A 27,463-nucleotide genomic window follows, 5' to 3' on the forward strand; every position below is an offset into this window, starting at 1 on the left:
TGAAGAGCTGTCCAAAACTGTTCTTGGAATGAATCTGTTCTAGTGTGCAACTGTTCAGAAGTTTTTGTTTTGAATGTACAATGTTATATTTGTTTCTAGCGAAAGTGTATAATAATTTCTAAATTGAGATTTCACTGACCTGTGGTACTTCAAGAGTTAGTGTATTGCCCATGTCCTTCATTTCATCACATTCTATAGGCAAATACATTTCCTCTTTTTCATGGTATCCTTTTTCACATACCACATCAGAATGGAAGTACAGATCACAAATCGTTCTTTTTTTTCTAAGCGATAGGACCACTTTCAGAACTTTTTCAAAAGATTCTGCAAACAAACAAAGTTTCTTAAAATATACTCATTAATTTCAATTTATATAGCATTTTCGCCTAGTTTGTCTTCAATCCTTTGATGTATTTTCGATAGTGAAAATAAACTGAAGTAGTGTGTTAAATCGATAGACAAAAGCCATGGGTTCACGATTCGAAATCAAGTACCTCTAAACTCCTGACATATGTTGTGATTTTGTTTTATATATAAACGTTTTAAAATCAACGTTTTATACCACCGTTCTCAATCATGTTAAACAGTCTGTTCTTACAATAAACAAACCGTAACGCCGCAAAATATCTTGCTGCATGATTATAATCTAAACATCAATTTTCTTTGTTATGGGTTGGGTTTGTTTTCCCACAGTTGTAGCTTACTATATGTTTTAAAATGATAGATACATAGTCTTGACAAAGGACAACATGATCATAATAAATTCGTTTTCATATAAAAAAATGTTTTAGAAGGAATACAATTTGAGGCATATGCTAATTGGGTTTTGTTAATCCTAAGTTCATGTAAAGCAGATTTAAATGCTTCATTTTATAGTTTTATTTGTATATACTGCGAAAACTACAGACATTTTATTTGATGCACAGATATGCATCATACAAACAATGTGTGTATGTTAAATGTATCAAAAAGAAGCATTCATTTTCATATCTTCATTAAAACTAGTTTTCGTTTGCTTAATGAAATAGTCCTGCGCAAAGAAGGGAGTCACGAAGAGCACCGCTGCAATACATGCGTTCTGTTGGGACATTAAAGAATACAATATTTCTATTTTATTTCATATACATTATAAATTTTGACTTGGATGGAGAGTTGTCTCATTGGCACTCATACCACATCTTCTTATATCTATATACAAAAAATTATATAAATATATGTTCAGGACGAGAACAAGTTAGTGTTATATGAATATGATCCCTGCTTTGAACTAGACCGAAACGCAGAACCGGATTTATTAACGTATTAGTTCACAAGGTAACAGTCCATTGGAAGGTATGCCACTCTAACCAGACACATTATTCTGACTCCGAGTCGAACAGCCTTTGCATGTACTCCTTAATGCCGCTTGCTTAGCGGAGAAGCAGCAAATACCAATATTAAAGTCTTTGTTTTCATCCTGCAGGGGTTCGAACCCACGACCTCCCCAATTCGAGGGGGAGCACACTACCACGAGACCACCAAGGCGTTTAGTTAGTATATATATATTAGTTTGCTATTTACCTTTTTGATGGCGACAACATATGCGTAGTTGATCTGCGTTTAAACTTCTGTGTTTAGGCTCTTCTTCCTGGTGTTGACCAACGCACATGTTGCAAAACACAAGGTTACATTCAAAACAGATATATTTTGCCTTGGTACATTCAAGCCTTTTCGTGCTGCATTTCGCTGGTAAATTACATATGGTGTCTTCCATGATTTTAGCTATAAAAAATCAGAATGATTGGTAGAGGATCTAACACGAATAGTTCCTGTTTAGTGCGGTTAAATTCGGCGAATGTGTAAAAAGTAAAATCACAAAAAAACTGAACTCCGAGGAAAATTCAAAAAGGAAAGTCCCCAATCAAATGGCAAAATCAAAAGTTCAAACACATCAAACGAATGGATAACAACTGTCATATTCCTGACTTGGTACATGCATTTTCTTATGTAGAAAATGGTGGATTGAACCTGGTTTATAGCTAGTTAACCCCTCACTTGTATGACAGTCGCATCAAATTCCATTATATTGACAATGATGCGTGAACAAAACAAACAGACACAATAGGTAAAAATGTCAAAAATAGGGTTACAGCAGTCAACATTGTGTTATCATCTTAATCACTATAAAAACAAACAAATGTAACGAAGAAGCACAAAAAGGCATACATCAAATATAACAATCCTCATTTAGCTTATATTATACGATTTTATTTATCTAATATGTAAAATCCACCCATAAAGGATGGAAGGTTTTAAGTACTGGCGTAAAATCGCGCGTTTGAAATTCGCACAGGTAGAATAATAAAAATAATTTTGTCGTTCAAAGTATGAAGAGATACATAAATACAGAGTCACGTAAGATGGATATCACAAAAAACTGACTTAACAGTAAAAGTAATATTAATAAATAAAATAATTGTGTGGTTCAAAATATGACGGGATACATTAGTACAGAGTCACGTCAAATGTATATCACAAAAAACAGACTTAACAGTGAAAGTAATATTAATAAATAAAATGTTTTTGTCGTTCAAAGTAACGAATAGTTAGAAAAACAAAGGAGAAGATGAAGGGGATATTTTCTAGTTGGTTTTGATAAAACTGTTTGCCACCAATGATCCATCAATGCTTCAATGGTTACCACCCTAAATTATAACAAAGGATACCACATATACAGTGTTTTCTGCCTAATGTATTGACTTTAATCTGGAAATTGACAATATGGGTCGGATAAGAACAGAAGTTTGCAAGGAATAAGATGATTTTGCAGCTTTCCAATTGTGAACTTTCTAAGTACCAGCATTCTTACAGTACCTGCATTCGTTGGATTCATATTCATGGGTACCAATTTTCTTGGATTAAGGAAAAAAATGTATTTTTTTGGTCATTTGATTTCGCATTTTTCTAAAGTCTGCAAACAAGCCTTTGGATGTTCCTCGTTTAACATTTAAATTCTAGGTTCACCTGTACCCACGAGATCTTGCGAGGGTTGTTAAACGTCTGAACGTGCGGCATTCTCCCTTCGCGGACATCGGATTAAACGTCCCCATTCCTACGTCCCTTTCAAACGACCGAACAATTTCAGCATGAGTTCAACTGTAGAATAGGTATACTAGGTAGTACTATTTCTATTCTACGGACCACTCTCGCGATGTTAGGTGTATTGGTTTTCCTGTACATTTATTAAGTAGGTTAAAAATCTATGGCAATATCCACGACAGATTACAGTCATTTCCTTTTAACTGCAGCAGATATATATATATATATATATATTTAGATATATATAATTATAATGTCTTCTCTTCAAAATTCCGATTATGTTTCAGGATTATTCATACGACCCTTGTATATTTAGGCAATATTTAATTCCTTTGTAAACAGTCCTTTATCAAAAACCCTTTATTAATTTAATGTTATAATATCAACCACTACATTGTGTTGCCATAGTTATATTTATATTTATGTTAAAGTGAAATTGAAAATCACGAAATTTGAAAATTCTCTGAAAAAAAATTGTGATTTTGTTAAATCCTTACTATTTCAGGGATTTTCGTTAAGTCCTTGAAATTGTTAGAGTTTTATAAAATCAATGCAAATGTTGCTAATGATTTTGTAAAATCTCTAATTTCAAGTTTAAACTTAAAATTGCAATGTTATTTTCTTAGTATAGATAGACCATTAATTTTGTACACATACATATTGACAAGACTTTTTTTGCTCTGTGTTGAATGCCTCACTGTGACTTTGAGATGAAGAACAGTAACACAAGCGCTGTTCCTTTGCTTTATTTTGTTGTACATATGCAGATGATGGGGCATAGGTGGATACCCTTTATCCTTTTTTTTATCATACTGGTTTTACTATTTATAAGTGACTATGAATGAAAGGCATATATACAAATGTAAAGACTACAACTTATTTATTTTTGCATAATCAGTTTGGTGACATTTGCATTGCTGTTACATAACTGCTCTGCTTTTCATTTCAACAGACTGGTGGAAATATAGAATATTATTTATCGCATTATGATAGCATGGATTTATATTAAAGCAAAGCAACTGAAGACTGAAGACTGAATAAAATGTCAATGAGACCTACTGAAGCCTGATGGTTACCTGTCAATTGAAAAGCAGGTTCAATACGATATATTTGTTGTTCCATAATATCTGTTGTCTTTACTTTTTTGTGGATAGAAATCACTTTTAATATGCAGCACATTTATAAGACAATTTAATATTTAGATTTCATTTTAATGATGAAAATACAGCATGATAGTACCTGACTATAGTTTCTAGAGTTTGAGTCAGAGTAAAGTGGACGGGTAGGATGACATGTCTTCTTTACTTTTACCATGTGACCTAGCACGTTAATATTCCGACTCAGCGTGTCGGTATAGCACAAAACCTGTTTCATATTCACATCACATTTATATATTTTCATCATGATATGCCTATAATTCTTTCCACTGGAAGGTATGACCTAAACCAATCAATTTCGTACGCCTTGCATGTGGTTTTCTCAACTGGTAAGCAATTCAATATGCTGCCTTGAAATTTCATTGAAAAATAATGCCTTAAATATAAAAAGTATTTACATACTGAAGCACTAGACATTAACTAACTTTTGTACCAGGTAGTATTACGAGCTTTTTTTGTCTTTTTGTGCGGGTCGTTAGCAATAAGTTCCACATTTTCCTCATATTTCCTAGGTTCTTATATTAGACTTTAATTTTAAGGTATTTCGGGTATTTGAAAACTGCTCATAGTGTTACTATCATAGGTATTTTTCAATGAATTATGATATGGTCAATTGCAGGGATTTTATAAAATCACTAATGAGTTCAGTGATTTTACAAAACTCCTGAAATTTACCAATTTACTGTAACATATATATGATGATTTTCTAATTGCTATGCTATCATCCATTATTTCCGAAACAACATCCGGATTTTTTTATTGGTTTATTTCTTCCATAATGGGTAACTTCAGAATGATATGGTGTTCTCTTTCTAGATATACGCTAATGAAAACATATAATCCCAAGAAAGGAGTATTCTTCTTGTGAATTTTAAGAGCAATAATTTTATTAGCAGAAGATTATTTGGGGGGTTTCGGGGTGCCTGGGCTCCCCTTACAAAGCTATAAGTATGGTTAATCCAAACGTTTTACCTAAGTCCACCCCAATTTTGTCTACTTTGGGGGTCCGCAATAACCCCCCACCCCCTTTACCCCTTTTGCAGAATCCGAGATTCGAATCTGTTGAGATGTCCGTAACTCAGCTTAATCCCAATGAGATAAGGCAAACAAAACAATCTATAAAGTTTTAGATGATGTCAAATTCAGAATTCATTTACCGGTTTCTTTCTGCTCTAAAACGTTATCTTCTAGATGATGAGACCGCAGCATTGGTATTCTTTTATGAACATTTGCGCATTTTCTGCATATCCTTATGTTACATTCCTTACAAAATATTGGTAAAGAATGTATTGCATTGCACATTGCACATGCGTTGGTACTTTCATTTCCGATGTCATCATTAGCTGAAAAAGAGAAAGAAAAATAGTCAAAGTTAACTTCTTTATTAGAAATATCCATGTTCATTAAAATTGATTAATGATGAATGTCGATCCTCTTCCATTGTCAGTATTCAGGTGCATGCTTTCTGATATGAAACTTATGTGTCCGCAAAACTGCAGTCAAAGTCTTTAAGTTTAAGTAATGATAGTAGATATCAAGTGCGACTGCTTCTTTTCATTATTATTTAAAAACAGAAAAAGAAGACACCAAGGATTTAATCGAAAAAAAAAAAAAAAAAAAAAAACACTTTTGTTTTAGTTTATATATGTCCAAAAGGATACATGTACCTCAATCTTTAACATGGATTTAAATTGCATACGATTACCAAATGATTAAGACATTATAAGTAGTCATTGTCGGTACTTTTTTATCCTATTGCTGACAGATACGAATTGTAAAAGACGTTACGTATACAGCAATTTTTTGACGTTCAGTTCGACACCAAAATGCTCAGGCTAATTGATGTCGACATCAGTAAAGTAGAATTAATGCAAAAACATAACGAAATGATTAATTATGTACAAGATCTATATAAAACGTATATACATTTATAACTATCGAAAGTGATGTATACTGCAGCCGTTAAATGATTAACAGATATAAAAATATATGGAATGTTTCTTCCGAATATATATTCGTCAATTTGAACACTCATATATTTCAAGTATCATCAAGGTGATTCTTCTTCCTCGAGTATCAAGTTATACCGGTATGCGATATGGAACGCAAGCTAAGTTTGAAATGTATATACTGTTTGTATGCAAATCCTTTTTACGCTTTTTCCTTTTTATTGTTTTAAATTATGATATTTATTTCATTGTCCTTTGTTCAATACTCGCAGTCAATGAAAAATAAAAATAAAAACATATTATTTTGTCATTTTAACGTTTGCAGTATATTAAAACTAGAAACAGATGGTTTTAATTTCAATATGATCACCAATTCTTTTATGTCAACTAAATATTGTACGTAAATCATGTTTAGCATTTTTTCCTCCTTTTAAATCGTCAATTCAATTAGAAGCATGTTGGACTTGATAAACGACATAATTTGACAACAATAACAATTCAAATAATAATTCAAATTGTAATTGATCAATAGTTAACTTTAACAGTCCATATGGGTGAATGACAGCATAATAAGAATGATCTTATATACATCGTCTAAGTAACTTGATTCAAAATGGTCAAAGACACAGTAATACGCTAAAGACCATTTTATGTTTTGTTATGTATGGATCAAACTAATATATAACATTTATTGTTTGTTGGCCAAGTATATATTTTGTTTGTCCAATTATTGAGATGAAAAAAAAGAGTGCTGTTTAGATCTCGAAAGAACTAGTAGACAATTACATATGCAACTGGATGTCAAAACCACTGTGGAATGTCATGTCTTAGATTCTATTTATTTTTCGATAATTGGGTGTTGACGGTAGACCATTGATAGTTTATGTCTACTTACGCACCATTTGGTTACATCTGCTATTAATTAAGACCTTGCAATTTTTTTTAGACATACGTATATTTTTGAAAAGAGGGACGAAAGATACCAGAGGGACAGTCACCACCGTCCCAGGTTAGGGGAGGGTTGGGAGTCCGCTTACATGTTTAACCCCGCCACATTCTGTATGTATGTGCCTGTACCAAGTCAGGAGCCTGTAATTCAGTGGTTGTCGTTTGTTTATGTGTTACATATTTGTTATTCGTTCATTTTTTGTACATACATTAGGCCGTTAGTTTTCTCGTTTTAATTGTTTTACATTGTCATTTCGGGGCCTTTTATAGCTGACTGTGCGGTATGGGCTCTGCTCATTGTTGAAGGCCGTACGGTGACCTATAGTTGGTAATTTCTGTGTCATTTGGTCTCTTGTGGAGAATTGTCTCATTGGCAATCATACAACATCTTTTTTATATAAACTGATAGATCGAAAACAAACTGACAACACCATGGCCAAAAATAAAAAGACAAACAGACAAATAATAGTACAGATGACACAACATAGAAAACTAAAGAATAAGCAACACGAACCCCACCAAAAACTGGGGTGACACATGTGCTCCGGAAGGGTAAGCAGATCCTGCTCCACAGGAAGATTATATATTGTCTTCTAGACGTCTTTTTTTTCGTGGGATTCCCTTTCCATTTACATATAACAACATCTTCATTCATTCATATATATGAACACACAATAAAAAATAATACGTCGTAGATTGTGATGCCGACTGCTTCACTTTAGAATAATTGTTATACAGCAGCATCATAGAAATAACAAGAAAACCATGGAAATTAACGTGTTTCTATCCATATGTAAATCTTTAAGGAATTGAAAGCAGAAAAATGCATTTATCAAAACATTCGTGGTTTAAGTTTAAAATATTGATTTGGTTTTTAACTAAGATAAACAATGGTAAACAACACAGTGAAAGCACGTCCCTCATTAATCACTTTTTTAACGTTAACCCAACACAAATGATAGGAAAGACAATCCTTTAACTATGAAGCTTAATTTATGTTTTTTAAACAGTTGATTGAGAATATCATTTTTTTTTTATTTAAATCAAGCAGTTTAAATCAATCTTTTATCATTTACCCCTTTATTTTTAATACAAAATTTAAAAACCTGGACCATTTATATGGAATATGAAGCCTTTTTTTTCGTGTAAGCCATGAAGTATCATAACATATCGATTGGTACGTTTTGAATGGAAGACAAACACAGAATGCTCCGACGATAAAGTTCAAAATTCTATTTTTGAGATAGTTTCAATAGTTATGCGTATAGTTTATGTGTCGTTTGGGTTTGGTCAAAAACTGCATTGATGTGAAACAGTCTATGCCTTGCATCACAAGTGATTCGCAGTAGAAATTAGAAGAATAAGCAAAACTCTCCACGTAAAAGATTCGTTAAAACAAATTTATGAGGGTCCGTAAAGTATCTGTTTAAAGCCGAATTTATTCTCCTGTCACTTATTTGTCCAAATATCCCTATCTTAGCATTCACCTAATTTGGGAGAAACTTCTTTCAGTATTTTTGCATATTTTTTTTCCTTTTGGATATGCATGAAATATGTGTAAATAGGCACTAAGCAAACATTGTTCAATACCGAAAAATTAGTCATAAATGTTTTCATTATATTCGTGAGTCTTGTGTATTTAGTTGATAGATCAAAACCAACATGGTAATATTTGATCAATTATTGATCACTGCAAGGATAACGTATAGAAAAAAGTAATGCTTTAATTGATTATTTCTTTGTCACAACATGTCATGTTTTCATTTTGTATTTTATACTGAGAAATAAGTAACCCCCGTAAGGTATAGATAGTCGAAACGCTGATTTGAATTCTTTGTACTGATAATTATTTTCATGCGGACATTTTTGCAGCATGGTATTTGTGTCTTTTTAATTTCATTCATAATCTACAAAATAGCAAAAAAAGAAAAGGCTTACTACGCTCTTCTAACAACTTTATAAAATGATGTCTCCTATCATGATCATGATAACAATCAAAACACCGAAGTACTTTACATTCTATGCAACCAAGGCTAGGTGGATCTTCCTTGCAGATAGGACAGACAGTTATTTGGTTGTCCAAATAAAAGAAATTTCCTGTAATAAAAAAATATTATGATTACATGTAATAATACAAACAAACTCATCATAGATACCAGATGTATAATTTTGTACGGCAAACTCGCGTTTCATTTACAAAAAATCTCAGTTGCGCTCGAATCAAAAAGGATAACAAAGCTAAACAGTACGGTTGAAGAGCATTGAGGACACAAAGTTCCGAAAACAAAATACAGCTAAGGTAATATATTCCTGTGGAAGAAACTCCTAAGTAAGAGTGAAAAGTTGTAATATAAGATGCAATAATTAGTTTTGAAATTGAATAATAAAATCTTTTAGTCTCAATATCGTTTTCAATTATTAGAATTATTTCTTAAAATACCAAAAGATTAAAGCCTAATATAATATTGTTCTTATTGATACATTTGTGTTAAGGTTACATTTACATCGTCCAGAATCAAGTGAATGGTAAGCCGATAAGAAGCTATGATCAAATAACATATGACCAACAATATAATCTCATAGCAGATGGAACCTGTTGGTTGCAGAGGCGGATTTAGAGAGTTTTTCAGGGGGCCGGGCCCCCCCCCCCCCCTTTTGTGGGAAAAATTTGGTTGATTATATAGGGAATATTGTAATGAGATTGTAATTACTCTGATAATTTATCATGGCCTAATTTGTTTTGAGTGGCCTTTTAATATGTTTACATAACTAGGTTGTGACATATTTATAGTTGTTTACAAAATAATATTATTGTGCAGTTAAGAAATCACTGCAACAATATTAGATACTGAATGAATGATTAGAACTTTCTTTTTGACTTCCATAGTTCCAGAATTATCATAATCTACAACATTGTACAATGCGTAATTTAAACTTCTACATTATTACGTGGAAACTTTAAATACTGACACCGAGTTAAACGTACTTAGAAATATAGATGTATTCTCAGAAGATCTTTGGAGTTGTTAGTTGGTAAAGTCAATCAATTTCTCGTTAGACTGACACTTTTATTTACGTTAGCTACATCATACTAGCTTCTGAATATTTGGAAAACTGAGTCAGACGCTTATTATATTGGACTAATATATATTCTGTTTGATTTCTGCAACAGTTAGAGAAGAATTCTGGATATAGAAAAGCTTAGGATTGGGTTTTCAGATATTTTTACAGTTAAGTTGACATTTCTATTTGTATCATTTTTATGTTTATTATGTAAAATTGTATAAATAAACCTTTTTATTGAGTTATGCGTTTTGTTGGCTAAAAGTTCAAGGTAATGTCTGGCAGTAACAATATAAAAATAAGAATATTTGGCATGATTGCCAATGAGACAACTCTACACCAGATCAAATGACAAAGAAATCAGCTACTATAGGTTATCATACAGCATTCAACTATTAGCAAGATTCATACCACATAGAAATTTAAAAAAGATAAAACAATCCAAACGAAAAATCTAACGGCCTAATTTATGGACAAAACAATAAACAAACACAAATATGACATACAACAACAAACAACGACAATCATTGCATTACATGCATTTGACTTGGGACAGGCACAGACAAAATGAACTCGTTTACTAGACATATGTTGAGCAATTAAATTAATTTATGAATGAATTTTTTAATCAAAGAGGGACGTATATACATGTACTATAGTAAAAACATAACATCACACACACACACACACATATATATATATATATATGTGTGTACATAAGTAAACGGGATTTGAAAGGTTTAATATTGTTGGAACATGGTGGAAGTTTGACAAATTTTGCTAACGATATTCTAGTACATGTATAGTATCTTCATTTGTTAACTTATTTTCAATCTCATAATAATTTATGAATGTTGTTACTTACTGCGCATTGTTACCAGCTGTATAAACTCGTGTCTCCTATTATGACCCTCAAGACAATCAGAGCATAAAGCTAATTTGCATTCTCTGCAAGCAATACACGGTGGATCGTAATTACATTGCTGACAGAGCGTTCTTGATATGTCCAACTCAAAAAAGTGACCTTTTCCTGTAATAAGAACAATCTCAATCATAATCATTATAATATAGGTGAAACATGAACTGTTCAAAGAATTAATTAATTGTACCGGCATGAAAGACAATATTTGGTATATTGACATGTGCTGCTTAAAATAAAGAAATCATAATTAATTAGGAAGTCCATCGCAAATGATTGCTATTCTTAGTTTCCTTTTACTTTTGGCCCTTTTTTGTTTTACCATAAAAATGGGTATCGTTTAATTAAAATTTGCGGTTATAAAATTTAGATATCATTTGGAACTAAGAAATATATCTTCCTCATGCATAGCTTTGATTCCTTCCTCTGTTTAGGCTTTGCTTTTGGGTCTGTAAGGGTTTATTTGATCGCCAAAGTAAGTGTTAAGTTTTGTATTTTTACATGATTTGGCTGACAGCTTTACTAAAGAGGCATTTACTTGAGTAATGCCGAATGTACTGTACCGTTAATATTCAATAAACATAAAATATAAATATAAGACATTGCGGTTTGATTACGAATTAAACAACTATCCATCAGAGACCAAAATGACGTGATTGAACGGTCATCAACACTGAACAAAACTATACAAAATATTAAAATCCCAGCTGTGATTATATGCAAAACGATTTAAACGAAAAAACCAACGGCCTTTTTTTGCAAACAGATATCGAAAAACTAATACGACAGACAGCAACTAAATAAACTCCTGACCAGGCGATAGGGACATTTAAAATTTAGCGGAGTTAATCATGTTTGTGACAGCTCATTTCCACCCTAACCTGAAAGTTTAGATCGATCTAATTTAGTGTAAAACATAATAGATAAATATGGTACCTTAGGTGTCGGAATATATGTATTGTCCATTCAAAGGTCTGTCAAATACAAATGTATGATGTCTTGTGCTTTTTTTGGTTTTGATGATTACCTTTCTATTGGTAAAACATCGAATATTCAATCAGAAAGTACTTCGGTATGTACATCAATTAACAGCTATAATATTGATATCACATTTTGAAAACCCGAATTTACATTCGATTTGATGAAGTTGTAGTTCGATAGTTTTTTTTTCTATTTTACAAATCGTAAACAACAAAATGGAAGTAATGAGAAATTCTAATGCAACTTTGACATTTTTTTAGCAGTTTATTTCTTCATTGGCTACAATTTACCATCAAATCCACGGTTAAAGAGTGGCCGTCGTCAATTGGGATTTGATGGTCGCAAATATCCGCTTTACTGGCTCCACTACGCGTTGCCAGTAAAACTGCTAAAACAGAAATGTTATTCCTTAAATGATACGTAAATAGTGTAACTAAAGATGCTAATTACATCATGAACGTTATTTTTGTTTTCAATAATAATACAAAACTATTCTTAAGAGTAATCCACCGTCATGTGTGCTATTTAAATCATGTAAAGAATAATCGTCATTCCTGTGGACCAATCAACACAATTTCTACATAGTGACATAAAGCCATGTTTTTAAATACACTTGTATTCGTAAATCAATTATCTGCGTGTTTATAAACACTGTAGAGTGTGATGAGTCTATGTTCAAAACTCTGCTCGTCAGTTTCAGGACAAACCCTTGATGAATATTTGATATTAAAAGATTAAAAAGTAAAATAAAAAAAATACCGACTCCAAGGGAAACTCAAAACAGAAAGTCCTTTTTAAAATGGCAAAATCAAAAGCTCATACACATATAACGAATGGAAAAAAACTGACATATTCCTGACTTGGTACAGGCATTTCCTTATGTAGAAAATGGTGGATTAAACCTGCTTTTATAGCTAGATAACCCTCTCACTTGTATGACAGTTGCACAGAATTCCATTATATTGACAACAATGTGTGAGCAAAACAAACAGCTATAATAGGTAAAAACGTCACAAATCGGGGTACAGTAGTCAACATTGTATTATAATCTTAATCAATATAAAAACAAATAACTGTTTCAACAAAGAAACACAAAATGGCATATAGACAAAGTACATAAGCAAAAATGAAAGACAAGAACTCAAAATTGACCATAGCACAATAACACAATGGCCGGATGTATAAATACTGATCCACGTCATAGGTATCTACTCAAAATAGGATAAACAGCAAAGGTTAAAAATATATACAAGGACAAAAAGGGGGGACTTTAACACGTACTTAAGATGACAAACAACGTCAGTACTAAGAATTTATACTTCAAGACCATCATGTATTATGTGTGAAGTTGATACGGAATATTTATCAACAATGTCTTGCATTGGTATCTTCCAAATATACATTTTATGAGTTTTATTAGAAACAGAACGAGACGTTCTTTGACATAACCTTAGCTCATCAACTTTTTGCTCAAACACTGGTGACGTTTTATAAAGTCTGAGTAGCAGCTGCAAGCTCTTGAATACCGAAACAAAACATATTAAACCCTAAATGATATACTCAAAGAATAATTTGAATTGCACAATATAACAAAATTTGCACTAATAGCTTAAATGTTGCAATGAAAGTAATTTCATACACACTTGGTTATAAGTGGTATGTGTATTACAACTATAGGGGATGTTATGAACCAAAGTTTTCAAACACTTGTGTAGTAGTTGAGGACCGGTCTTTGAAACTGCTATGATCCAACATTTGGAGTCTATAGTTAAATTTCTGGTTTTAGTAAGAGTTTTCATATAATTCAAGCTTACTGTATTATAAGTTTATTGACGATGACAGGTATGGTGTACTAAGACTGTTTATGTTCAACAGTAAAGTATTCTTAATAAAATAGTATAATTTCAAGTGTGTAAGGTGATAGCGACAACATTTCATGAAATGATATTTAACAAATATATATTTTATGAGTTTTTCGGACAGACCATAAAGGATTTTCAAATGTTTGACTATTCTTTTCTACAAAAGTAATTACCTAATAATATTAAATTACAAATACACATTCCTAGCGCTTTAGCTTTTTCAATAAATTGTGTTTAAATTCAGCTTATATAGTATTATTGTACGTGTATGTTTAAAATATGATAATTTGTTTCAAGAGAAACCAATCAAGGCACATAAAATTTGTACTTGCATTGCTGATTTGATATCTTAATAAACAATTTTCATTTAGCCTTCGATATAAGATTTGATATTACATACTCAGTAATGAAAGATAGACATTTCTTTGAAACTAAATCCATAGATTCGCTATATCGGTCCAATACATCGTATTGAAAAATTGTACGGTAAGTAATTTAATCATTTGCGAAACAATTTGTGCTTATACTATATAGATAAGGGAATGTGGTATGATTGGCAATGAGACAACTATCTACCAGGATTCAGGCAAAGTGGATGTAGAACAATTGTATGTTTATATATCCCTTAGTTGATACGATATTCCGGATCTTGCATATTCTCTCATGATTTTCTTGATAGAGCGTTGCTGCTTTATCTCCAGTTCACTTGGATATATGAGAAGCAAACACGCTCTGAAATTAAACAGTCTCTCTTTCTAGCATTACCTAATGTACAGATGAATGCAGTCCTAACCTGTACAGCAAGTTAACCCTTTCCTCCATAATGACGCCTTTTGACGCCACCCCCTTTACTCCATAATGACGCCTTTTGACGCCTATGTGTAGTACCTCAGTTGAAACACTTTGACTACGAAATGTCTGTATCAGACTTAATAAAATTTGTATCAAATATAAAAAGGATATTCATAAGAATATCTGACTTGAATTTCATTGATGAAATATTTGTTTTCGCAATGCATTAATACTTTAAACGTGCTGATTTTTTTTTAAATAGCCGTCGCCATTTTTTCGAAGTTCTTGTTGACAACCAAGTTTCAGAACACTGACATTGTCACGTTAACTACATTTATTGTTGGTTATTAATACCAACTGGTTATAAAATACCTAATAATCAATGTTTACGATACAGTTTGCGTAAACAATGATTTTCCGTAAGAACAACTTTATTTTGAAACTCCGAGTGTTCACTGCCGCTTTTCCCGCTTTGGAGTCGTACAATATTGCAACAAAAGCATTTTTTTTAACTTACGTTGAAATATCAAAAATTTAATTAACAACGGGGAGATATGCAGTCGAGTCCATATAATTCTTTTCTGACCCATTGAGTGAACAAATATAGCAACTTGCAAAATGTAAACATGTGATTGGGGAATCCCATTATACGACTTCCGGCGAGTCATTAAGTGGGCGGGAACATACAAAATTTAATGACCACAAAAAAATCATTCAACTTACAATCTTTCAATGTTTTTGCTTATAGAAAGTGACATTTAAGTTTCAATCATAATTATTTTAAGTTCTTCAATTAAATTAACGAGAATAGCGAATTATGCAACAATATTCAGCATCCGTAAGTTGTGATTCTAAGCCCCGCCCACTAATAGAGTTTACCGTTTTTACAGTGATGTTTACACAAACAATAGATGATGAATATTTTTTCCGTGATGTTTATTTCAACAATTATAAAAGCATATGGTTCCGTGAACAACTTTGTTTTAGTAGCAACAATTTGACTAACAAATTACCGAGCCTTAACTTTGCGGTTCATTTCCCATTTACAAAATATGTCAGACTAAAAGAACAGACATACGTGCATTTTTCTCTTCACGATTTTCGCCGTATTTCGGGTTTCAGAGAATCAAAATGCGAGATAGAAGTAAAAATGTAGTTACTCATTTGATTAAAAGCTACCTTAAAGCTAAGCAACCAACTGATCAGCACATCTTATTATTAATGTTTAGTAGAGGAACAAGAGGGATATTAAATAATATTAGTATCCTTAACTTTGATGAAAGAACATGTCATGTTCATACATTGTATGTTGCAAATTTTTTTCAAGTTGATTTTTGAGGAACTTGTTTTCTCGTCCACTGGCTGTTACTGACTAATATTGTGTTAGTCTGGGAGAAAAAAAAACCAATACCTATTAATAGTTATAATTAATTGGCTTTAAACTAGCTTTCAGTAACTGTGTACTCTTAGATCAATACTCACTCACTCACTCACTCACTCACTCACATGTTTTGTCTTTTTCATTTTTTTTTATATGCACTTCTTGCCAATCTAATGAGTCAAGTCAGCCATTAAGGAGCATTAATTTCCTGTTTGGATGGATGCTTAGCACTCCTATCTACATTGATTCAAGCCATTCAAAGCAGACTTTTACATTTTGTTCCTCTTTTTGTCTATTTGATTCACTGCCCAAGTTTGTGTTGCTCAGTCTTAAGTTTTCTATATTGTGTTTTGTATACTGTTTGTCTTTTTTCTTTTTCGTTGTTTACCACTGTGTTGTCAGTTATTTCGACTTATGCGTTTGAATGTCCCTTTGGTATCTTTTGCCTCTCTTTGGGGAGTAATGTGCACTCATAATCATAATTAACACAACCACATTATGTATGTTTCTGTCCAAAGTCAGAAGCCTATTATTCCGTGGTTGTTGTTGGTTGCTGTCTATCATCTTTTTGTTTACCCTTTCAGCATAAATCAGGCCGTTGGTTTTCTAGTGTGGATTGCTTCACATTTTGTCATAACATGCATAACAAGATGACCTTTTAATATTTACTGTTGGGGAGGAGGAGCATATTTATTTATACATGTAGGAACAAAATAACTCTTTTGGACTTAAATTGTAGGCAAACAATTTTTTTCATCAACAAAAATGCAGGAACATTTATTATTTTGGTAACTCGATGGATTTTTTCCCTCTAATTTTCATTGGAAGCAACTTTTATTTTCACTTCTGAAACCAGATTTTTCAAGACATTATGGACAACACTCTTATTTGAAAAAAATAAACGCATGTGATCCATTTATTACACACATAAACTATGAATGGTCATTGTCTTACATCCACATCATTTGGACTGTTGAAAAGTTGTCACATTGGCAATCTTACCACATTTCCTTATTTCATTATTGTATGCAAAAGAGTCTACAGAAAGATCTTTAGAAGACTAGCATTGAGAAGAAGCAAACAAATAAGGATTTATAAGGACCTCCTTCTGGATATGCATGAAATATTTGCCACTGGATGTGAAACAAACAACCAATCAATGTTATGGCTATCTATTGTAGATTTTGAAAGATATAAAATTGAGAATGGAAATGGGGAATGTGTCAAAGAGACAACAACCCGACCATAGAACAGACAACAGCAGAAGGTCACCAACAGGTCTTCAATGCAGCGAGAAATTCCCGCACCCGGAGGCGTCCTTCAGCTGGCCCCTAAACAAATATATATACTAGTTCAGTGATAATGAACGCCATACTAAACTCCAAATTGTACACAAGAAACTAAAATTAAAAATAATACAAGACTGACAAAGGCTAGAGGCTCCTGACTTGGGACAAGCGCAAAAATGCGGCGGGGTTAAACATGTTTATGAGATCTCAACCCTCCCCCTATACCTCTAGCCAATGTAGAAAAGTAAACGCATAACATTACGCACATTAAAATTCAGTTCAAGAGAAGTCCGAGTCTGATGTCAGAAGATGTAACCAAAGAAAATAAACAAAATGACAATAATACATAAATAACAACAGACTACTAGCAGTTAACTGACATGCCAGCTCCAGACTTCAATTAAACTGATTGAAAGATTATGTCTTCATCATATGAATATCAGGCACAATCCTTCCCGTTAGGGGTTTAGTATCATACCATCATAACATATATGAGAAGAACATAACCCGTGTCATGCCAACAACTGGTTTTTAAATAAATGTGTTTAGTGCCGATGCAAAGACCCTATAAGTGAATCAATATTAACGCCAAAATATGCAATCTTTAATGACCTGACAACAGTATCGTAACTATATCCATTCTTAATTAGTCTATTTAAAGGTTTTGTTAGCTTCAGAGGTGAATACTGACATTTTTGTGCTTTATAAAGAATATTTCGATAAAAAATTGGATGTGAAATACCTGAACGTATAAGAAGTCTGCATGTTGAGCTATATTTACGAATGATGTCCTTATACCGATGATAAAATTTAGTAAATGTTTTGACTAGTTTGTGATATCGAAAACCCTGGTGTAATAATTTTTCAGTAATACATAAATTTCTCTCGTTAAAATCTAAAACATTGTTACATACACGAGCGAATCGTACAAGTTGAGATATATAAACACCGTAAGATGGTGACAAGGGAACGTCACCATCTAAAAATGGATAATTAACGATAGGAAATGAAAAATCATCTCTTTTATCATATATTTTAGTATTAAGCTTTCCGTTAATGATATAGATATCAAGATCGAGGAAAAAAGCATATATGTATGATTCATGTTTTACAAATGAATGGAACCTTTCCTTCATCTTTTTTCTTTCAAATCTTCTGTGTATCTAGAAGAAGGAATGATGCAAAGAAAGTACCTAACCCTGGGGAAGGGGTTAGCTGAATTCTTTCAAGTTAATGTATTGTTATTTCTGGAGGGGAAGGGATTTGCCTTTATAGGAAAAAACCTAAATTGAAATAATGTTTTTATTTGTTATAAAATCAAATTGTGATGAATGGCACAGCAGGATATCAACATAGGAAAAAGTTTAATACCCTTCTAGATTTAAGGATTGATGTTACATTTTCGAGGGGACTTTACAAAGAAAAACAGGCATATGCATAATCAGCATATTAACAATAACAGTGTTCCATTGAACACAAATAAAACCAGATCCAAAATGATGTACAAAAATGTAATAAAAAAAAACTATACCACATGCTATTATTTTCATATTATTTTCATATTGCCTTTTCAAACTGTGATATTTATCACTACTAGTATACAAAAAGGTCTTTGTTAAACAACTTCACAAACATCATAGATTTTCTTTTAGAAACAAGATATCTGATAACTAATAATGCATTTTCTAATTTGTTGGCCTAAGCACCTACTTTTTAGTCTGATTCTTGTGCCTTATTGGGATGCTAGGAGCACACATATGTTAAATCTTTTTCAAGAGCAATGTTGTGATAAAAAGTTTCCATTTGTTATCATCCAAATTATCTAACTGTCAACTGTTCATTTTTTACTTATTATACAGGATTTCAGTTGGTTGCTATGAACAGAAACTGTTGCTAGGGAAAAATAATGTACAATATAATTTTCCATAATATATTCCAATATATGAGTCATCTTGATTAACCTGTAAAAACCTTATTTTTAAATATTTTCGCCAATTTTTTTTTTAAATTCAAAATTTAAACACAATTTTCTTTGGTTGCTACGGAAATACTTCTGTTGCTATGAGGAAAAAAAAAGGACAATTTTCAAAGAAAATAAAGTTTCCATTCAGATTATTTATGTACATTCAATTCTCTCATTGTTTTCTTAGAAACAAATTGATATTACAAGATAAAACCCAAAATTTAACCATTTTCATTATATTTGGATAAATCTCTTACAATGGCAACAATATTAAAAATTTTTTTTTAGTAAATTTTGAAGATCTGACTTAGATGTATAACTGACAAAAAATTTCAAATGTCTAACTGGTCTATTAGAGGTACAGTTAATATTTCATTAAAGTAAGCATATTTTCAACATTTTATTGAAAAATCCTATGCAAATCAAGTATGTAAAAGAAAAATTTCCATGGAGGAAAGGGTTAACTTGCTAACCAGTCATTTTGACTGGTCAAAGTTAACCTGCGATAGGATTAAGTGCTGCTTCGACCGGTCCTAGGACAACAATCACGTTAACTTGAATAGCGGATTTAGTCCTTGGACTGTTTTTATGACTGCCGTAAAAGTTAACAATATACAGGTTCGCTACTAAAGTTTCCTTCGAAACCAGTTCTGCAAAAAGTTTACTTTAATTTTGACAACTCCGATTGAACCAGACATGATCTAAAGTTTCCTTTCGGCTGGTCTGCTCAACATTAAGTTAACTTATGACCAGGACCGCTCTACATCCATCTTTTAAATGTCTTTGTATCTTGATATAAACAATACAGATTAAATTCATTTGAAAAAAAGTATGCATAAAACTTTGTTTGTTATACCATATATAGATATAAGAAGATGTGGTATGAGTGCCAATGAGACAACTCTCCATCGAAGTCAAAATTTATAAAAGTAAACAATTATAGGTCACAGTACGGTCTTCAACACGGAGCCTTGGCTCACACCGAACAGTAAGCTATAAAGGGCCCCGAAAAAAAATTACTAGTGTTAAACCATTCAAACGGGAAAACCAACGGTCTAATCTATATAAAAAACGAGAAAATATACTAGCCATTTGTATGACCCTGTCGTCACCGGAGGGGGTATTGAGTGTTATCCTTGTCCATCCGTCCGTCCGTCTGTCCGGACGTCCGGACGTCCGTACGTCCGTACGTTTCCGTTCTCTATCTTAAGTTTGCCTCAAGCATATGTTATGGAACTTATACACAATGCTTATTACCACAAAACACATATCAAATTCAAATTCGGGTGGCGTCACTTTTACACTTCTCGGATTATGCCCCTTTATAATAATATATACAGGCGGGGGCATCATTTGTGTCCCATGGACACATTCTCCATTTATTTATATATATGGTTATACAAATATCTCCGTGATCTGCCTTTTAACAAATCGAAAACGACATTAGTTACACAGGTAGCGTGTATTGAATATATATTTCAATAAATATCAAATTCCCCAAGTCGTTTACATTTTATATAAAATGTTTAAGTAGCAGTAAACTTCAAAACTTGGCAATGGCGATATGGCAAAGTACATATATTGTATAAAATAATCATGCTAACTAAAAGCAATATTGTTGTATAGTTACTAATATTTATGGTCGGCTTTAATTCAGAGAACCCACATTTCTACTGGTTTTTTTCTGCATCATTTTCTCATCTTTATTCAATATATTCACTCGTCACCAAAAAAATCAGTAGTTTTCATATCGCAGGCTGCCTTGTATACATACATAATAGTCTGCATCAACAAAAACTAACTATATTTGCAATTTATTATGAAAATTTATATAGCCGCATAATAAATCAGTAAATTTTTCTAACTCAAGATGGATTGAATAATACAAATGACAGCAATAATGGAACACAATGACTACACAATTTTGTCCGCATCAATTTAGATAAGAGTTCCATCATGTCCTTATTTCTTCAAAATATCCAATCGTCACCAAAAATCAATAGTTATGATATCTCAGACTGGTTCGTATAACAAAAATTTTAGACTGCATCAATTAAAACAGACCATATTTGAACCTTATTATGAAAATTAGATAGCCGTGTCATAAATCAGTTAATTTGATGACACAGAATGATACAAATGCCTGCAATATTGGAACGCAATGACTACAAAATTTTATCTGCATCAATTTATACTGCCAGCATGTCATGTTTCATTCAAAATATTGACTCGTCCCAAAAAATCAGTAGTTCGTATCTCAGACTGGTTCGTATAACAAAAATATTTGACCGCTTCAACCAAAACTGACCATATTTGCATTTTATTATGAAAATCAAATAGCCATATCATAAAGCAATAAATATGTTAAATGTGGATAGATTGTATAATACAAATTACAGCAGTATTGGAACACAATGACTACAAAATTTTGTTCGCATCAATTTAGAGTGCCAGCATGTCCTCTTTTTATTCAAAATATTGACTCGTCACAAAAAATCAGTAGTTTTCATATCCTAGGCTGGCTCGTATAACAAAATTATTTGACTGCATCATCCAACACTGACTATATTTGTACTTTATCATTAAAAGTATGAGAATGTATCATCTGGGAATAGTAAACTGACTGACTGTTAGTATATATAATGGCGGTCGATTGATTTGTTGTTGGTTGCTACTTGTTAAATGTGTATAATATCTCTTAGAGTCACTAAAGAGTAATGTGCTGTACTGGGTAAAATAACAGTATTATTATTGTTTACATAATAAAAGTTCAGGTCTGACATGAAAAGTCTTAAACACGGCAATCTTATGACTGGTCTGAAGCAGCCCTGGCTACAGCTCAGGTTTGGGGCAGACCTATCCTGAGAACTGGCCAATAGCAGACTTGTCCACAGGTCTGGTCTGGAGCAGACTTGTCAATAAGTCTGCAGCAGTCCTAAAAAAACCGACCTAGGTGTTGTCTACCACCGATAAAGTTAACTTGCTTATTTGCTTACAATTTCTTACTTTACTTGGGAAGCAGTCAACAAGTCGGCTCCAAGTTAACTTTTGTACAGGTTAGAACTGTACCCATCTGTAGTAAATGGCATAGTTTCCAACACGTAAACGAACGAACGAACGATTGGTTTATGTATACCATAAATTGTCTTTTCCAATTTGGGCATAAACAAATAAAATCCAGGATTGAAATAATGTTTGTAAAATTTCCGATTTTGTTCACTACAAATAAGATGACGTAAATAAAAAATATATTGAATTCTAAGTTACATCTTACTTTCATTTATTACAGTATTAGTATGATCCCTAGTGTGAGAGATGTTTTATTTCATTCGAGTACAACAGTTTTTTTTCGGTAAATAGTTACCCAGCTTGATAATTGAAGCTCCACTGTCATTTGTCCCTGCTGCCTCAACTTTTTCTACAAAAATCATTAGAAGGTAATACTTACAGAGTTAAGCTAAAACAAATATACACAACAATTAAGCTCGTTAAAGAAAGGGATTCGGTGCTATTGTAGCTCTTTTGTCGAAAGGATTCTCTTAAAATTAACCAGTTAATCGTATGATACATTTCTTTCTTAATACTCGAGTATGGTGTAATTCAAATTATGGTTATTCAATACGGACTGATTTCGTTTAGCACATAACAAAAGCTTACGTTACCGCTATTAGATTTATTGCTCGCATTAACAGGAGTCCGTTTAGCATATAAACCATCTTAAACTTAGTATAGGTTCACATATCATGCATACTACACTATGGTTGGATAATCAAAACAAAGGATGACTGTAAAAAAAAAATCCGCAAAAACTTTTCTATTTGAATAGAAATAAATGAAATTAAAATCTTAACTATCAAATGTTAATAGAAGATTTGCTCGAAAAATACTAATCCTGTTCATTTACTGTCCTGGTATAACCGCAAAACCCTTCAAAATAAATACTTTATTGCGAGTAGAAACGAAATAGATCAGTGAAAATTAAAAACAATTAAAAACAATATCATGAATAAGAAACGTTGCCAAGCGATGGCATGTGATTACTATGTGACAACTTTAATATTTCTTAAGACAGAGGTTCTCCATCTACATTTGGTATTACCATCAACAAGTAGGACATTTTATTGTCGCCACGAGCCTCATTTTTAGTTTTGTTATCTATGAAATTCATATTAGAATGTTTTTTTAACGCGTTAATTATTTTTTCAATATAATTTCGTCATTTCTTAATTAAAGTATAAGAAAACTTAGCCAATAATGCATATGCTTTTGTTAAATTATACACACATTGATAACATTCTGTATGGTATAGTAGGGGAATCACCTCTCGTTTAATTTGCCCTGAAAATTTCGGTATCAACTCCTTTTTAAACGCGTGGTTTGCCTAACTAGTTTAATTAAACAGGAAAAAATATAAGGTCCTCAGGATGAGCCTTAGTAACCTTGTGCAATTTGGCAATGGCTTTAAAACGGAGTGTGTATTAATCTAAAATATCTAATTCTGTTAAGTATCAATTTGGCATGCAATAATTGTTCCTGGCACTTTAACTTACATAACAGAACTTGGCAGAAGAATCAATAATCATTTACAATGTCTATTTTACCTTCAGTCTCTTTATTCAAGTACTGAATTAATTCTGATAGCTCTGTCATTGGATCTACTGGTGGTTGGTCTGTTGTTACCCCCACAAAACTTCCTAAAATAAAGTTAAACAGAGGAAGCAATTACATTTTTTGTTGGAAACTGATGAATAAAAATGTCTATGTTATAAACCATCGTCAGAAACGAAGAATACCGTGTTATTCATGTCTTATTTATCAACCTTTATTATAAAGATTTAGTTTACAATTGCGGAGCTGGTTCCCAAATGTGTTTTTGCTAGAAAATGAAATTATAAACGAATATTGTGTGAAGGAATTGTACTTTAGTAGGCATAATACTAAGTACATTCATTGTACTGATATTTTGGAATTTCATATCGTTCTTTTACCAGCTATTTCCCATTATTGATGCCTTCATTTTAAGTTTCTATTCTGTAAAATATGAAACAATATCTAGCGTTACACCATTTTCATTTAGCATTCAAACTCAGTGTTTATGTAACGTCAATTTGTATGTAACTAGTAAATATAATAATCAGTTACAAATTAGAGAATAACTGCCAGCCGCAAAGTAGATTATCACTGGCAAAACTAATCAATCTAAATGATCCAGGAATAGCAATGGCTCCTTATCAGTTATCAATTAGACATCAGACTTCACCAGTATATCACATGGCCTTTGGGCTCTATCCGAACTGTAATGAGAGCTGAAACCCATATGCGCAACAATATAAAATGAACACGAGTTTATGAGTGCAATTTGCCTAAGGGATTTAAAAGGTTTTTTTTTTTTTATTTTAGATCTACAAATAATTTTGTGTGATGAATTATATTGGCACTGAAACTGAAGTGAAAATTTCGTTGGGACTGTATACGATAGAAGCTGACGGAGTAATTCAAACTTATTGAAATTTACAAAGTTTACCTTCATTTTCCAAATTCAAGATTATTCAAGATTGTTCATAAGATCAGATAAAGGTGTATGTCATGGTGCAATTTAAGGCCATCTTATGTTAGAAGGAATCCGACGATTAAAGGCCTAGAGTGTCATTTTCAAAATCAGCAGCAAAATAAGAACCACTAATAAACAAATTACCCTGCCACGTCCACTCTGTGTTTTTGTTAGATGTATTTCAGCTTTGTATCGATCTGATGAGTTAAGCCTTTTTCAACTGATTATTTTATAGTTTGGTTCTCATGCTGTACTGTTATACCACTGTCCCAGGTTAGGGGAGGGTTGGCGCGCCTTCAAACAAGTTTAATCCCGCCAGATTCTGTATGTGTCTGTCCAAAGTCAGGAGCCTGTAATTCAGTGGTTGTCGTTTGTTGCTGTATATCATATTTGTTTTTCGTTCATTTTTTTGTACATAAATCAGGCCGTTAGTTTTTCTCGTTTAAATTGTTTTACATTTGTCATTTCGAGGCCTTTATATCTGACTATGCGGTATGGGTTTAACTGATTGATGAAGGCCGTACGGTGATCTAAAGTTGTTAATTTTTGTGTCATTTGGTCTCTTGTGGAATGATGTCCCATTGGCAATCATACCACATTTTCTGATTTTTATAATTTTGATCTACAACGGTCATTTCAATCTGAACAACTCTTAAAAGACTTAACAATAGGCTTATAAAGGCTTTTTTAGTCTTTCAGTCAATTGTTATACTAATCCCATCCAGTACTGTTCAAACAATTCGCTTACAGTCAATAAAAATATGTTCAGTCAATATTCAGACTGTTCAGCAGTTGTTATTAACCTGTTCACATCGAAATCATTATGAATTTACTGCATGGAGTACAACAGTTGTTTGCAGGCTTATTAATAACAATTAATGTTAGCTTATTTTACCTTTACATTCCATATTGAAGTCAGGCATTATATCCGATGAGGTTTGTGTTCGATCGTCTAGTGACTGACTTGTCGTAACTCCCACTCCTTTTTCTAGAAAAAATAGTAAAGATATGTTGCAATTTAAGTTTTAACTGTAAACTGATTATACGTGAACACTTAAATAGCATATTCATTGTATTAAACAAGTACCATAAGCTTCGAAGTCATTGTCGCTCACATATCATTTATGCATTGTATATGTTTAACTCACTGTACTGGTGATCATTTTGATTGGTAAGCAAGGATCATCATTTTTATGAATTTTTTTTGTGTCAATCAGTAATCATTAGTGTCCAATTCAGATTATAACTCTTATTTGTATCAATTGTATATTGTATTACGGCGAAGCGGAGCAGGTAACAACACTTGATTGTTTAAATATGTAAACTACTAGTATTGGAATTTAACTCATTTAATTTGATTTTTTCTATAGTCAAGTGATGTGGCTTAAAATACAGAGGTTCCTATATATTCAACCTGTGCTTCTTATGTATTAATACATCAGATATTGCTTGAATTAAAATATTTCTCTTCGTTCAAAAATTAACTTGCTTACATTTGAAATTACCAGCTACTAATAAAAAAACCTCGTTCTAACGTACAAAAAGAACATACATCCGATGACAGTTTATGATTTCGATGAAAACTAATAAATATGGCACCTTTGTTCAACACAAGCAAACGTTTAAGTATTTTTACCCTTATATAATTCACATTTTATGACAAATCACTTATCAAAAGGTATTTAAATGACTGACCGCTAATAACAACACACGTACAGTATTACAATAGATAGAAAAGTCATTTTTGGAAAATACTATCTATTGATTCTATTCTATTGTCTATCCTAGTCAATCGAGTCACGTTGTAGGACCAATCGATTGTTGTGTGGTATTTGCTACCATTTGTATAGAACTCTACTTATCATCTCACTCAATTCTTTACAAATAGTTACATAGTGTTGACTCAATGAATTATATTTCTTCAACTTACTAGGAACACGATCGATCGTATCAATCGTATTCAATCGATTCGATCGTGCCACAGTTGATCTACGCAATCAATTCTAATAATTCAATTTCATATGACTTACTGAATTAGACTATTAATCGGATTTGTAATAACATAAGCAACACGACGGGTGCCACGTGTGGAGCAGGATCTGCTTACCCTTCCGGAGCACCTTAGATCACCCCCAGTTTTTGGTGGGGTTCGCGTTGCTTAGTCTTTGGTTTTCTATGTTGTGTCATCTGTACTATTATTTGTCTGTTTGTCTTTTTAGTTTTGGCCATGGCGTTGTAAGTTTGTTTTCGATCTATGAGTTTGACTGTCCCTCTGGTATCTTTCGTCCCTCTATTAATAAGAGTACGATCGTATTATCCGTTATCAACAGTAACGATCATGCCACAGATCAACTCAATCGATTCTATTATTTCAATTTAGTAGGGACACAATCGTATGATGCGTATTCAATCAATACGATCGTGTCACAGTTGATCAACTAAACTGATTCTTTTACTTTAGCTTAATAAAGACACGATCATATCAATCGTATTCAATACGATTGTGCCACGGTTAATCAATTTTATTACT

General features: G+C 32.4%; 1 protein-coding gene across 2 annotated transcripts in view; it reads right to left on the minus strand.

The window, feature by feature from the left end:
• The window catches only part of LOC127724133 (uncharacterized), a 49,446-nt gene that overhangs the window by 5,971 nt on the left and 16,012 nt on the right, over window positions 1-27,463 (minus strand). For both annotated transcript variants that reach the window (XM_052230997.1, XM_052230996.1), the window contains exons 5-12: window positions 25,829-25,921; window positions 23,984-24,076; window positions 22,747-22,800; window positions 11,061-11,225; window positions 9,071-9,229; window positions 5,393-5,578; window positions 1,561-1,761; window positions 140-324 (exon numbers count right to left, since the gene is read on the minus strand). In XM_052230997.1, coding sequence (XP_052086957.1) covers window positions 140-324; window positions 1,561-1,761; window positions 5,393-5,578; window positions 9,071-9,229; window positions 11,061-11,225; window positions 22,747-22,800; window positions 23,984-24,076; window positions 25,829-25,921 — 1,136 coding nt within the window. The remainder of the gene's footprint in view (window positions 1-139; window positions 325-1,560; window positions 1,762-5,392; window positions 5,579-9,070; window positions 9,230-11,060; window positions 11,226-22,746; window positions 22,801-23,983; window positions 24,077-25,828; window positions 25,922-27,463) is intronic.

Source organism: Mytilus californianus, unplaced genomic scaffold (assembly GCF_021869535.1).
Source record: "Mytilus californianus isolate M0D057914Y unplaced genomic scaffold, xbMytCali1.0.p SCAF_14, whole genome shotgun sequence".
Lineage (NCBI taxonomy): Eukaryota > Metazoa > Mollusca > Bivalvia > Mytilida > Mytilidae > Mytilus > Mytilus californianus.